At 39.7% G+C, this 15,357-nt stretch overlaps 1 protein-coding gene across 1 annotated transcript in view; it reads right to left on the bottom strand.

Annotated features, from left to right (window-relative positions):
- LOC137149191 (receptor-type tyrosine-protein phosphatase N2-like) overlaps positions 1–15,357 on the bottom strand; it is a 138,003-nt gene that overhangs the window by 91,007 nt on the left and 31,639 nt on the right. Inside the window, exon 4 of the mRNA XM_067542550.1 lies at positions 11,407–11,601. Within this exon, the coding sequence (XP_067398651.1) occupies positions 11,407–11,601 (195 nt within the window). The remainder of the gene's footprint in view (positions 1–11,406; positions 11,602–15,357) is intronic.

Genomic DNA, 15,357 nt, shown 5'->3' with positions numbered 1-15,357 from the left:
TTCTGTATTCATATACACACATTTATTATGAGTATACAGTACACATGCACACTCACATTTAAGCATGTGTTTATGTATTTATATACACACACACCTTAAATGTTCAGCCTAAAGTATGATATTCTCTAATAAAAACATGTAAACTTAGAAATCTACCACCATTTAAAATGAGTAAGAAGGCTTGTCGAAACATGAAGTGATGTTTCCACACTTAATTATATGCATTCTATATTTCAGATAAAAATATCATCATGATCTAGGGCCAAATTCCTCTTCTTATTTACACTTGCTAATCAGGGCTGTGTGGACACAGCCAAAGTCATTATTTGGCCCCTTAAGTTATGTGCCAGGGTTTTTTTCCATTGTCATCTTAACAGACATCTTAAATCTGGAAGGACATTGTGCTACCATCCCACTACACATTTCGGGAATATATGCACAGCAAGCAGCTCTGTATCAGCTCACACACGAACAGCCTCAACTCCCATAAAATATTAATTCATTTAAAAAATATTTGCACCCTGCTGTCAAACTTAGACAAATTCATACTGAGCTTCAGAAAATGGCTGTTTTAATGGTAAATGATGTTCCAGAAACCTCTTTTAGGCTAAACACTTTTGTCAAAATTATTTTAATAAGAAAGATTAACAATTTCAACATTAGTTGCTAATCCCCTTTCATTTGAAACTCTGCTGATAAAATTTCTTTCCTTGTCATTCAAATAGTAAGTAATAATTATAGATTTGGGGCTTCCATCTCTTGCTTCATTAATAGCAAATTGCATGGAAGTCTGAAGCATAAAGTCAGCTTTGATACATCTCAAAATGCAATTTCCATAGCTTTCCTCAGCTATGTACAATTAATTACAGAGTTAATAAGAAGAATATGTTAATGAAAGGGAAATTATTCATTCAGATCACCTGCCTTTATCAAATTTCTTTTATATATTCCTTCTGTCTGTGAATTTGGGTGACAGCAAGAACACAACTGATGATGTATATTACTGGTACTGGCCCGCTACTATTTTTACTTGTGCCCTGGTACAACATATAGGCTGCTTAAATAAAAGAAAAAAAAATCTAAGAACTAGCTAATGCTAAAAAATTACTTGACTGCTCCAATATTTTATTATCTTAAGTTCAGTGCCTTTTAAAGATGTATTTTTAAATTAAAATGCCTAAACACCTTTTAACCATTAGGTTCTGTTCTTTGCTTAGAACCTAAACATTTTGTGTCCAATAAAGAGAAATTCTGTTATAAGTTGATATTTTGTAAAAAAAGGAATTCACTGTATGTGCACATAATCAAATCAGCAGAGAAAACAACTTTAAATTTGCTACAGCTCCATGGAAGCTCAGAGAATTTTAGACAGTACTAACACTAGGTCAGGCAAAAGCCAAAACTTTGTACATTATATAGGTGGAAAATAATGCAGAACTGATGCACATGTGGACTGATGAAGCAAATTTAAAAAAGACATACTAAATCCAGCAGCTAGCCAGCTTCTATTAACAGAGGAGGAATCACTCAAACTGACGGCAGAAAAATAAATGTTATGATTTAGGAGCCAGTCACCAACCTGACCAACATAACCAAAAAGAGGTAATTTCAGGGAAACCATAATCGATGCAACAAGAAAGGGCCCGGGGTGCTGGAACCATTTTTATAGTGGGGATGCTGATGATGGAAACCGTGTATGTGGTGTTTGTTATTACTACTTCAAGCTAGCAGGTGCAGCAGCACCCCTAGTATCAGCACCACTGAAAGGGCCATGCAATAATTCAGGGCAATGACATAACCGGCCCCAAGGAGGTGTGGGTTACATACAGCCTGACCTCCCCATGCTTTTTACTCTTTACATGACATCAGTGGGGCAACAAGAGAGCCTCAGAAGAGGCAGAGAACTGGAGCAGCTACCATCTCTCTCTCCCTATGCCTCTGATTTCCTCTGCATGGGCTTTTTGGCCAGTTGAGCAACCCATATGAGCAGTGGGCCAACTGGGTTCAATGTCTGTAGGAGCTTATAGGCCAGGAGGACCAGGGAGACATTATAGAACGGTAAGTGGACGGAACAACAGACAAAAGGCAACCCCTGCAATCGCAAAAGAAGGGATTTGACTGAACTGGCAGAAAAAAGGGTAGCGGCTCCTTTAAAAGTCCCCCACTTAGTGGTTGGCAGGGAGAAAAAGCATCACCTGAGCTGGCGGGTGAACCACTAGGGCTCAGGAAAGCCTCTGGCCCTGAGCACCTGAGGGGAGGGTGTGTAAACCCTGTCACTCCACCCTGTGCCAGGACTAAGAGGTCTGGTTCCTGATAAACTGGAACTGGAGTAGGGGAAGGCAACACTAAAGAAGTCTGGGAACAGAGTTGTGCCTCTTAATGGACAACCCCCTTTCCCCATCCCTTAAACCTCATACAAGGGGAGGGTAGTAGGGTCCCAGCAACAGGTTGGGGGCTTAGCTGTGGAGGAACAGAGAACCCACACCGCCAGGTAGAAATAAATGACTGAAGAAGGAATCATGTCCTGCACTGTCTGAGCCTATCACTGGATAGCTCCCAGATGAGTTGCATTAATAAAGCTGCAGCCTAATTAAACCACATCCCTTGTATTTTGTCTTTCTTCCTGCGTGTTTGGGACAAAGAATGAGATGCTGCTTCACTCTAGAGCAAAGGAGGAGCTATTTTATTCAGAGACAGATTCACAGGAAGAGAAGAGAACATATTATATAAAGGAGGGTGAGGGGAAGTGGAATAAAGAGCTCTATAAACTGGGTAAGAAAAAAAAAAACAGTATTTGAAGCTAGCGGCACTTCACTTTGTCTGTGTATATCCAAAATTGCACAGTCTTTCTTTACAAGATGGTAAATCCTAGGAGGAGCAATAAAGGCTGTTTTTATATCTTTACACATTATTTAGAACATAATACTTCTTTATTTAAAAATGCTCCCAGTGTAAAAGTCTAGGAACATGTGCAATACTTAATCATCACCACATATGTATTGGAACCAATGTCCTAAATATGAAATCTTCCAAATGTCACCCAACTGAGATTCCCTCACCATTTTACAATCCCCACTGAGCCTTCTTCCTCAAAGGCCGACAAAGTGAGAAAACCTTTGCAGGTTGCCCTGCAGATCAGCATATTCAGGCTGTAACAGGCCAGTGAGGGAAACAAGTTCCATTAATTTAATCCAGCGGTCTCCTGATTAAATCAGAGTATTGGTAACTAGAACATGTCAGCGGATCTCTGCTGTCATAATTCACATGGCGAGAGAGAAGATCTCTGGGAGGTACCATTTAAGACTTTAGGGGCTAAAGTCAGAATCTTAAATTACAACCAAAAGTGCAACCAGTGTAAATCATGGAGCACAAATGTTAAATTCCTTTTGCAAGAAGCACCACTCAATAGGGAAGGCAGCTACATTCTGCACTTTTTATAGGCTGCTGGGTGTTTTAAAGGTGCAGCCCCGTATACAACCCTTTGCCATAATCTAATACTGAAGTGCCAAAGACATGGTTTACTGCAGTCCAAATGGGCAGACTCAATAGCCATACTGTTAGTGCAAAACTCACCCCCACCCCAGCTTTGATTTTACTGACAACTCAAAAAAGCCACCAGAGCTTGAATATTAGCCTAAACTTTCTCCTGGAAAAGTCTTTTCAAACCTCTTCCTTCCTAGTCCCTCACCTTCTAGAGAACGACTTCCACCTCTTAGACCCTAAATGTGGTTAACAAGTCACATCTGCCTTGAGTCATGAAGACACAGCTTCATGTAGGATTTTAATAAATTCACTTGGATGAAACAACAGAAGAGCACTGCATTACACAGGGCACAATCTGATTCCAAAAGAAAAGATCAATCTCCTGGACAAGTGTAGACGATAAACATTACATGCCTCTGCAGCTCTCTAGACATCTAGAAGCAGCTGAGGATCCACCTAGTTTTCAAACCTGATTAACCAAAGGCAGATGTACTCTCCTTCATCCAATGACCTCTGCCATTTCTTCCAGTGGTTGCCACCAGCATTGCCTTGGTCTTATCTAGAGTTGAATAAATACTGGGGGAGATGGAAAGAATTCTGCAAATACTCACTGTAATTTAAAACTGGTTAGCTTTGATTGTATTCATGACCCTTTTGTGTTTGCTTTCTGTGACTATTCTAACAAGCCAGTTCTCTGGGAGGAATTTTTGCCAAAACAACAAATTTTAAGTGAATATTAATGGAAAATGAATTCTGACTATTTGCACTGAAACCTTGGGTTGCACTTACCCTATCTAGGAACAGAAACCTATCATGTGACCTGTCTCTAATCAAAACAGCCTGAGTTTTGAAAATTAAAGCCTTGAAATAACCTGCTTGCAGTCAAGCTTCACATCAAGAATCACTCTCAGAAATTATTTGGCAAGTTATTTCTAATTATGAATAAATTTGAGGGGGGAAAAAAAGACTAGTTAGAAAAAATACTGAAATTCATCAGATGGTTTCCCTGCTCTAACATTAACCCCTTAATTCATGATTACTATTTAAAACTCATTTAAGAATGAGGTTGTGGAAATTGGTGGAAACTGAACATGAATCAAACTGATTGGAGGACTGACAGCAGTGGGGATAATGATGGGGAATCAAATCAAAATATGAGGAGATTGTTCCTGCTCGGATCTCCCTGTCCATTCAGCTCCTGATTTGAGTCCCACTACACCACTATCCCCTGCTGTTGCTGCTCCTGTTGGCAGACAGCAGTGGTCATAGAAAGACAGAAGTATTATTTCTGTGGTACTGAAGCAGTGGTTTAACGGGTTGGAGAGGGAAGGGCATGAGCTGAAACCCAACCCTAGAGGAGCTGTTCTTGGCAGACGTGGGGATTCTGCAAAACCTTTAAAGTCAAAGCAAATTCAGCACACCATTATGTTAGAATGGCAGAACCATGGGGTTAATACACTTAGCATGAGTTGTCTCCTCACCCCAGTTCTTTTATAAAGAATGCTTATAATACACCCACATACTCAACTGGTCCTGGATCTGAATGAGCATGCGGATGCATTGCCTCCTCTATGAAGTGTTTTGGAGGCAAAACTCTCAAGCCTCACAAGTCCGCGGAAGGAAGGAGTGGCAAATGGAACAGCAGGCGACCACATGGACTTCTCCAAGGCAGTACAGGCAATGTTGGTGCTCGTCGCTCAAGAAGGAGCACAGGCATAATGCACAGCTTTTAAAGGCAGCTTGCTGGGGCATAGTCCTCCGGAATGGGTGGGACACCCCGCAAGGGGAAACAAACAGAAACTGAACTAACTAGACAATTTTAAAGAACTGTATACACTACAACTAGTAAGAACAGTCTGATTCGAACAAAGAAGGCTTCTTAGCAAGCTAGGAGGGAGGAGAAAGAGGGGTTCTGACTCTGGCCATGCGGTGATAAGAGGGAACTGGAGGGGTATTACACATAAGACCTCATAAGACCGGGGACAAACCACATGGCCAAAGCACAATGCACATGCAGGTCGAGGAACTACAAACAGTTCCGGCTCCCGTGTGTGGGACGCATATGCATCCACATATGGAATCCACATAGGGACCAAGACTCGAAGAAGAAATATAACTGGTCTTGAGAAAAGAAGGTTGAGAAGAGACCTAATAGACTTCAAATATGTTAAGGGCTGTTATAAAGAGGACGGTGATCCTTGTTGCCCAATTACAAGCCCCAATTTTGAACAGAGGAAAACGTTTCAAAATACCTTAAAAAGTCAGAGAGGAAAACAGAAAGAGGGAAGTGCTAAGTGCCCATTGGCAACTGTGAGTCTGCAGGGAGGCAGTCCACTCTGCCTGTTCTTGAGAACATAACTTACGAGACAGCTACTCATTCAGCAAGGTAAGGGCACAGATTTATTTCTCTGTTAGTATTTATGTCTTTTTGGGTACTAGATATCTAGGTACTCACATTAAATCAGTAGTCCAACAAAGGAATGCACTCTGGATAAGCAACAGCACTTTTCCCATGCGAACTCTGTGTTTGGAATGCTCTTCCTGAGCTGGCCTGCAAGGTCACTATCATTTTCTCATTCAAATGCCTCCTGAAGACCCACTGATATCACGACACTTACAACTGAGTATAGCAGCATGGTTGCAGGGTAATTTGGGATTGAAAAACATATATTTGTGTGTGTATGTAAGCACGTATAGCTGCAGTCTAAAAAAAAAAAAAAAGTGCTGTTTCTCCTTTCTCCTATTCTACACCTGTTTTTTTGTTTTTTTTTAAAGGATGTAAATGCTTTGGCATAGGTACTATGCCTTCTTCATATTGTACAGCAACTCACACATCGTGGTGCTACTGAAAACAAAGAAAATTCAGAACAGTCAAACAGACCATCTTGTATGCAGATATTTGATCTTACTAGTGATTTTGACTCTCCTTCCTGCCCTCCTCCCTTTTGACTTTCCCTGAGTAAGTCTGTCACGTATCGAAAGTGGGCATGTGCCATTGACACCTGGTGGAGAGCTCGCCAGCTATAGCTCAATATCATTTTCCTCAGGAAACACTTTCTCTGCTGCCTCTTTCTGCATGTATTTGGGTTAGAGACCAGGTGGAGAGTGTGCTGGTATCCAGTCTGGTTGTATCAATCATCACATGTTGGGCACTCCTTTGTTTAGCAAAGCATTTTAGATGCTATAAATCAAGGCAGTTCAGTGATTTTTATTAATGGTTTAGGATGAAATCGAAGCCTTGCAGCAGTGTAACAGTTTAGTGGGCAGTTTAACAAGTGGCTTTGCAGTTCGTCTTTGCCAGAGTGTATTTTTAAATACAACTCAGCACTATTTTACAGACCATTTAAACGATGTCTATGGAGGACACCCCCTCCTTCTCAGATAAGACTTCTTTTTTTTTTTCCTTTTTTTTTAAGTGCGTAGGGAGTGCTTTTTAAAAGGAAAAACAGAATAGAATTACTATGGAAGAGCATAAAATACAAATATTGTCTGAAAGCTCCACGTCTCAGTTCCACGGGGCTCTATTACCTTCTTGCAGCTCCACTCAAGTCCATGACAATCACTTTGTCAAATCAACATCAAGATTAAATCAAACCCCATCATGTGAAAGGTGGAATGCAGAACTTAAGTTTCTGTCTCTCTACTGTACTGGGTTTGGCTAGCTTCCCAACAACATTTCTAGGACCTATGTAGTCCAGTGCTATTTTATTTCAGAAAGTGCTCCCAGAATGGAAGGTAATCTTTTGAAGAAATGTCTTCTGAAGAGCCCATACTGCACTCGTCAGGTTACTAAATACTAGCCTTCAGTCTCCCATTCTCTTTGCTCCGAGCCTGCACTATGGTGATGAAACGTCCCACACCCTTCTTGTCTGAAAAACACTATATGCATGAAGTATCACTAACACTTTGATGGTCCGTTTTTCCAAAATGCATTATTTTTATACATATTCTCAGGGAAAGACTTCCCAGACCTCCAGTTTTAATGTATTATTTTTGTTTGTGTGTTTAGAAAGGCAAAACTATTCACCCTCTTTCCCAGGTTCTAATCTGTGTCTGGTGCTTGCAATTTCATACCTTCTTTACTTGTCTCCCGCAAAAAAAGAAAGGCAAGCCATGAAAAGTGAGTTCTGCTTCTGCAAACTCCATCTTATTTCACTGATGAAATGTACAATATTCAAACAGAGATAAATTTAGCACTGTCTCACAAAAATCATATAGGCCATTTCTCACAGTCCAGTGTTTGATTTGAAAATTCATAACAAGTTATGATTGTTTTAGTCAAACAAGCACGGAGACAAATCAGCTTGAGTTCTTATCCTTCCCCTCCCTTCCCATGACTTTTCTGAAATGGCAATGCCCCTCCACCTTTTTTTTTTTTTTGCAAGATCAAAGATATCTTAAATTAAGGCAGCTTCTTATTGTTACTGTTCCTCACACTGCAACCAAGGTCAGGATTCAGTGTCACATGTATGGTGGCATAAAATGTGCTTCTCTAATCACAATTTTCCTTGGTCAAACAAGATATCATTAAGAGCAGTGGCTTTCTATTTATCTGCTAAAAATATCTGGGGTTTACAGAAAACAAACAACCAAAAAGGACAAAAATTGCATTTTACTACTGCTCAAAATTGCCTGTCTGGGTCTTCTGAGTTCTCTCTACTTCCTTTGCTAACCCAAAGTAGTTTACATTATTGTCAGCATGGCAGAGGCAATATATTTGTGGAAGAGCAAAGTGGTATTCCACAATTTGCCAAATAGCAGCTAGCTGAGTTTAGGTTCTGGTATTTCTTTTATGCACAAGGACAAATAATAAAGGGTGGTTATGACTTTAAAAATGTCTAAGCAGGATACCTTGGTACTCTAAGTGAATTCCTCCTCAGTGATTTCCATAACAGATTTGCACACTTTACAAGTCAAATCAAGATGTTTCCAACTATAAGATCTTACTGCTATCTGAGCATCACAGTGTTATTTCCTCAGGGAAGATCTGAGCCACCATGAACAATAAAGATTCTAGAGTCCTAACTCAGCTAGCTACTTCATTGCTGAGCATTGTGAAATTGAATACCACTTTACTGTTCCATAAGTCTATTTTCTCTGCCGTGCTGACAATACTCACCATCCTTATCAGGCCCTTGTTAACTTTTGCTTTTTTTTGCATCCCTTCATAAAATATCTATAAAGGAACTTTTTATTTCACAAGACAACAGAAGCAGGAGAGGATAGAGTTGGAAAGCATCTTATGGATCATCTGATTAGAGCAACCAACAAGTTCTAAAATGGGGCCTCTGGCTCCCATCTACTAACTACAAGATGAGTGGAAAAAGCTGTTCACTTGCTTTTCTTGCTGCTGAACTCAAACAAGAAGCAATCTCTCAAGGGAGATATAAAATTCAGGCAAATAAGGTATTATGGTTGCCTGCATTTATTTTTGAGCAAAATGTAAGTCAGGTCAACTCTCAGGTCCCAGCCAGGCTACCAGCATAACTCACAGTGCCATGCACTACAGGCAACCTCAGTTTAGTCCAATCAGCTGCTTCAAAGCAGTAAATGCACTACACTGATCTTCCCATAAAAACCATACTTAACTTTGCCTTAAAGAAATCTAGAAATTATGGTATAACTACCTCTTTAAGTAAACAATTATAATGTCTGCTTGACCCTCCAATGAAACTTGTTTTGATACCTAAGCTAAATGCATCCTTCCAAATTCGAACCCTTTTTTTTTGCTAATTATGTCTTTGATGTCTATTAAAAATAATTCTTTTTCCTTTTCTGTACTGTTTCCCTTTCCCATATTTAGAAGCAGAGATGCAGACTTCTCTGAATTGCTGAATTCATTTTAGGCTAAACAGGTTTAATTTTTTTTCCACTCTCTCCTTGTAGGACATACTCTCAAGGCATTGTGTAATTTCAGTTGCCCTTCTTTGAACCCTCACCATCTAAGATTTAACATATGTTGTTAGATAGCTAACATATGCATGAGTTCACTCAGGGTGGAACAGGATTGACTGAATTATGAACACTGAACTACTGCCACCATAGTACTCCTAATCAATCGGTTCATTTTTTAAAACCCATTCATACATTGCAAACGCATGGCTTATTTCCACACACACTTAGTTCAACTTTCGGGAAAATTCCCAGATCCAGAATTAACACTACTATATTCCCTTATGCAAGTTTCTTTCCTGTTCATTTGGCTTTGTGTGATTTTTAGATTTATTTTAGTAATATCTTCGTACACTATTTTGCTCCATTTAAACTAGTATCATTAGCTGTCTGCAAATCTTAAGCATATACATTGCAGTCTACTTCGGCAATTTTGTACTTTCTTTCGTTTTACCCACAGATGCTTGGGATACAAGTACTATATCACTAATTACTATTGTGCCCTTCCTTATTTTAGGGGTTTTGGGGACCTGGGGATCTTGGGGTGGCATTGGTAACTAAAATGTCCCAATAACTGCAGAAACACAAAAACAAGTGAAAGGTTCTAGTTCTGAGTAGGCGAAAGTGGTCCTGTAAGAGCCAAGGTCACAGACCTTTTCCATAATATATCCATCCCTCATCCCCAGGTGCTCCTGTGCATCTGTTATATATCAGGTTAAAAACCTAACTCTCCTGCTTGGAAATGTATTTACCCAGGAAAGCTCTGCTCAGATGCAGCATCTGGTTTTCAAGTAGGTCCTGCTTTTACTCAATTTTATAGCTGAGCTGACTGAGGCTGAAGGAGGTCAGTGACTTGGCTAAGGTCAAATTGGCATTCTGGCTTCCATTCCATTTTCTATTAGGCCATATGGCTTCCCCACAAAATTTGGAAAATATTTAAGTAGGTGAGCAGCTTTATCTACAAAACCATAAAAAGGGAAGGGGGAAGCATGACACGGACAGAGCACAGATTCCTTTCCAGCAACCCCACTGGTCAGCCTTCTCAGAGCTATATAAATACATAGCTAGTGAGGGGTAGCAATTTATTGATTGCGATGTGTATTGAGATTAGATCCAGCTAGGTAATCCTAACAGTTAACAGACAGTAAATGTAGAAAATAAAAATAATAATACCTAGCTCTTTTCATCAGTAGATCTCATGGCCCTTTACAAAGGAGATCCATATTACTATCCCTATTTTATAGACAGGGAAACTGAGGTAAAGGGATATGAAATGACTTGCCTAAGGTCACCCAGTAGGTCAGTAGGAAAGGCTGGAATAGAACTCAGGTCCCTTCAGTCTGAATCCAGTGTCTTAACCACTAAGTAATGCTGCCTCCCATGGGTAGTGAAAAGCATTTCACTAGTCTTATACACACATCCATGTGAATAAATGGCCATTTCCCACAATACTTTCTCCACAAACAAAATGTATTTGTGCAGTTTCAAACATGAGAAAGATCCAATTACTTTAAAGGAGGAAGATCAGGTTAGGCTCAAAATTCAGATTTCCCCCTTCCCCATACACCCAATTTCAATAAAAACAATCATGTACACGTTGTTGATACTGTACTGCAGCATCTGCAGCACCCTTATACATGACAGAAAGAGAAACTGATCAGAAATCAGACAATCTTGTTTAATTGTCCAAGCCAAGTAAAATGCTGAAAAGTAAACTAATAGCACAAAAGTATGAAAAGTAAATCATCTTTTATTTAAAAAAAAATCTATTTTAAACATCCAAGCTAAGAGAATGTATCCTAAACAAAAAATGTAATCACATAGTGAAAAGTAAGGAATTTTTTAAATCCAGTTTTAGTTTTAACTATTGAAAGGTCAGATTAATATCACAGCTAAAGGAATTTTTTTTTAACTTTGTAAGATAACAGTATCCCTTTAGAAGTGAAATATTTTTCACTGTCTACTTTAAACTGATGACCTACCAATTTCAATTTTGACTACATTTCACATGTCAAAGAAAACTCTCCTTACCAGGATCATGTGACCAGTGGAGATGTCCATGTTAGATTGAACTGGTTCTTCACACCATGATGATGTGCTGCTCCGAGCAGAGGGGCTGGCAATGGGCCCATCACTAAACTGTGAAGAGACACTGTTTACGCGAGAAGTGTGCAGGGGCTCTGGTCGATCAGATGATTTTACAGCCATGCGCTGACGGCACAGCTCCTAGAAGATAGAGAGACAGAAGGGAACAATCTGGGGTTAATAGCAGCCACTATGGAATACAAGTCTGCTAAGGACAGCACGGTTTACAGTACAGCTCTAGAGTGGGAGTGTTTTTCTTCTCCTACAGCTAATATTATGGGAGACACTTCAGATGTATACGTTTACTAGACCCCACTATAGGAAATAACTAGCTGTTGACCATCCCAGTCTTGTGCAAAAGAAGTTTAACTATGAGTGCATGCACATCACTCTTATAAACAGCCTCATAAATAATACTTTGGGGGTCAAATTCTATTAGCAGATGGATAAGTTGTTTTATTAAACCATATTGCATTCCATAAACCTAATTCTGCACTGTACAACCCACTGAACTTAATGGGGTTGTGCAGGTGTAACAGAGCAGAATTCAGTCCTGAATTTGCAATCTCAGCAAGCAATAGGCATCTGAATTGATGTGCTCTCTAATATAAATTCTAGTTGATAGATGTGCCATTTCTCTTCATTAAAATAGAACATACACAACCCTCACTCCTCGATGTGGGGCACAGAGAATGAAGAATGACAATAACAAAGAATAAAAAATTGAAATATGTCACGTGCTGTAAGCAGCTTCAACAAAGAAAGAAAACAACCTATCCAACACCCCAACCCACCTCCAGAAAAAAAACACCAAAACCAACAAAAATCCACCCTAAATATGTCATTCCAGTTGCACCATATGTGAAACACATGCCTAAAATATATTGTGTTTACCTAGGAATGGAAAATGCTGCTAGTACAAACAATGTTTCCAAAGAAACAAGGTACTGTGTTTTTAAATTCTTCATAGACACCTTGATTGTATTGTCACTGTTACAATGCATTTAGACTCACTTGTGTGTAGTAAAATTACAAAGTAAATAATAAAATTAGTATTTTTAACATAAATCTATTGCCCATGAAGGATTTTTGGAAGCCTATGCTGCACAGTAAGCCTGCCTATGTCCATGCTGTTTGGACATATTGTACGTGTGGTGTGGTTGCACATTTGTCTCCAATTACTTATTTTAGAGACATGTACTAAGAGCTTAGTTACTTGCCTCTGGCTATCAAACTGATAGATTTTGAAGAATCCATACTATTAAAATGTGATGGCCTGTGTTTTCTTATTCAATAAAAATATAATTGCAACTCAAGGGTCATCAGTAGGATGATTTTCAAAATTCCATATATCATATCATAGGAAATAAAAGGTTTTCTTCTTGTGATAGAAATGCATCCATTTAATTAACAGAATGTTTTAAAAAGACATTCAACTGGTATCTTTCCTTCATCACTGCTGTGACAATGGCTCTAGGCATTCAAAAAACCTAGGATCCTCCTTTCCTAGTGAAAACCTGAACATAATCCTATCTCAAGATTAGGGATGTAAAATATTAAATGGTTAACTGATAAGTATTAGTCTTAATGGTAAGACAAATGCTTATCAGTTAACTGGCGGCACGGGCTCTCGGTCTCCATGGTGACGGCATCAGGCCACAGCAGAGGCGGCTGCACTGCTGCCCAGGGAGGCCGAGGCCCTGGTGCAGGCGCAGCAGAGCACCCTGCTGAAGAACACCAGGGACCACAGGGCCAAGATGGAGAGTTCCCCATGGAGCCGGCCCGGGGGAGCTACCCGGGGGCTGAGGGGAGGAGAGAGACAAAATTATATTGGTTAAACGGTTACCTGATATAATTGTAATAGTTTAAATGGTTACCTTTTTAAATGAAATTTACATCCCTAAACAAGATAGCTCTTGCCACTCCTAGGCAATAGACTAAAGATATATAGGTCAAAAGTCCATCCAAATTGTTTACATCTACTCTTCATTCCAGGCTGCCATTTTACTTGGTATTAAAGACCTTTGTACAGTGTAAAGTACTAACATTTTTGCAGGGGGAGAGAGGGATGGTATATATTTATATACAAATTAATGACGGTGTGAGACAAAAAAATACTATAATGTGTAATATAAAAATACACTTTGCAAAAGTTTGGGACACATTACTCACTCCTGGCTGATACAACAATTATGCAGATCATCCCAACTGAATGCCCATAAAACCCCAAAAATTGCAGTGGTTTTTTTTTCCATTCATATCCCTTTTTACACACATAGTTTTCCATATCTCCTTTTTGTAAATCTAAGTGCCTTAGGACTAATCTATGCTACATAGGTTCTAACAATACAGATATACTGGCAGAGCTCCCTAGTGTAGATACAGCATATGCTGACAGAAGGAGGTTTTTCAGACAGCATAGTAACGCCACCTTCCCAAATGATATTAGCTATCTTGACAGAATCACTCTTCTGTCATCATAGCTGCATCTACACTGGGAGTTTGGCCGCCATAGCTATGTCAGCTGAGGGTATGTGGTTTTTTCACATCACTGACCGACAAAACTTTGCTGATAGGTAATGAAGTCCAAGTCTACACGACAAAGCTTTGCTGACAAAACTTTGTAGTGTAGACCTGGCCTTAGTTATCTGGTACTGACCCTCAACAGGACAAAAACCATGAGAATAAATATTTAAAGCCTAAAAATTAATTTGAAAGAGCTTTTATATTTATTAGTGTGTTATGATTTAAGGTAAGATATTTAAGGTAAGATAAGGTAAGAAACTACCAGGGCTAAGCATTTACAAGCACAAGGAAGAACAGGTTCTCTGCTCTGTAAAAGGGACAAAGAGAGCATTTCTCTCTAAAGGGTCACACAAGCTATCAGACCTTAAAAATATCACTAGTCCAGAATGACTGTTGCAAACCCCAGAACGACCTTGAGGCAAAGTCATTTTAAATTCCCCTTTTTAAAAAAAACCAACAACTCCACGTTTGGGAGAAAGTCGAAAATGTTTGTATGGTGGCTTTTTTATTAAAAAGTAACAGCTGTTCAGATGACTAAATATTAGATTTATTCCTGGTGGGAAATGGATTATTGGACAGAGCGCAGGTGAAGTGATTAATGATCAAAAATAAATGTAGCTTCTCATGTCTAAGAGGTAAGTAGCTCTGCACCGTATTTCGATCTCCCCATAATCTGGAAGCATCCAGGAAACTATCTAGTCCTGGCATAAATTTGAGCAGTCTTGGGGCTGCTATAATTTGTGCTCTGCTACCCACAGCCATTTCAAGGAATTGCAGCTGCCAAGGATAGCCAGAGCACAGTGGTTCCCCTGTCATGACTCCTATACCGAGTCCTACAAGGGTGTAGCATAGTCAGCTATGAAGACTCTGCTATACATGTAAACCACAGCAGTAGGAGTATCTGGGTGAGCAGATGTGATGCCTTTATTACACTTCAGTGGTGAAAATGGGGCATAAAGGGGCTGAAGATGAGGATGAACCATGTGTAAATTACCCACATCCCTGTACATGAAGATATAACCTCCTGCTCCCGCGGCAGCTCTGGGAGAGATTGTGCCTCCTGAGTCCTTGAGGATGGCTATGCTGTCTTCTCCCTGCCCTATGGGATTCTTTGCACCCCCGGAAGTAGTAGCAGGAATTGATCACAGAGACTGTGATACTGGCCAGTCCTTGCACTGGCATGGAGTGGAGGCAGTGTTTGTCCTCACTCCTCCCCCAGAAAGGGACAGAGTACCCTTTACTCACAATGTTAGGAAGGCTTAATGAAGTGATCTGCGTTATACACAACACACGTGCACACACACAAAAGACAAAAAAGGGATCACCATGGTGGGCATTACAAATATTTAATCAATCAACCAAACTGAGTCC

Source organism: Emydura macquarii, unplaced genomic scaffold (assembly GCF_026122565.2).
Source record: "Emydura macquarii macquarii isolate MOO-44397 ecotype Brisbane River unplaced genomic scaffold, CSIRO-AGI_Emac_v2 contig_719, whole genome shotgun sequence".
Lineage (NCBI taxonomy): Eukaryota > Metazoa > Chordata > Testudines > Chelidae > Emydura > Emydura macquarii.
The sequence above is the reverse complement of the archived record's forward strand: the minus strand, read 5'-3'. Positions and strand labels throughout refer to the sequence as shown.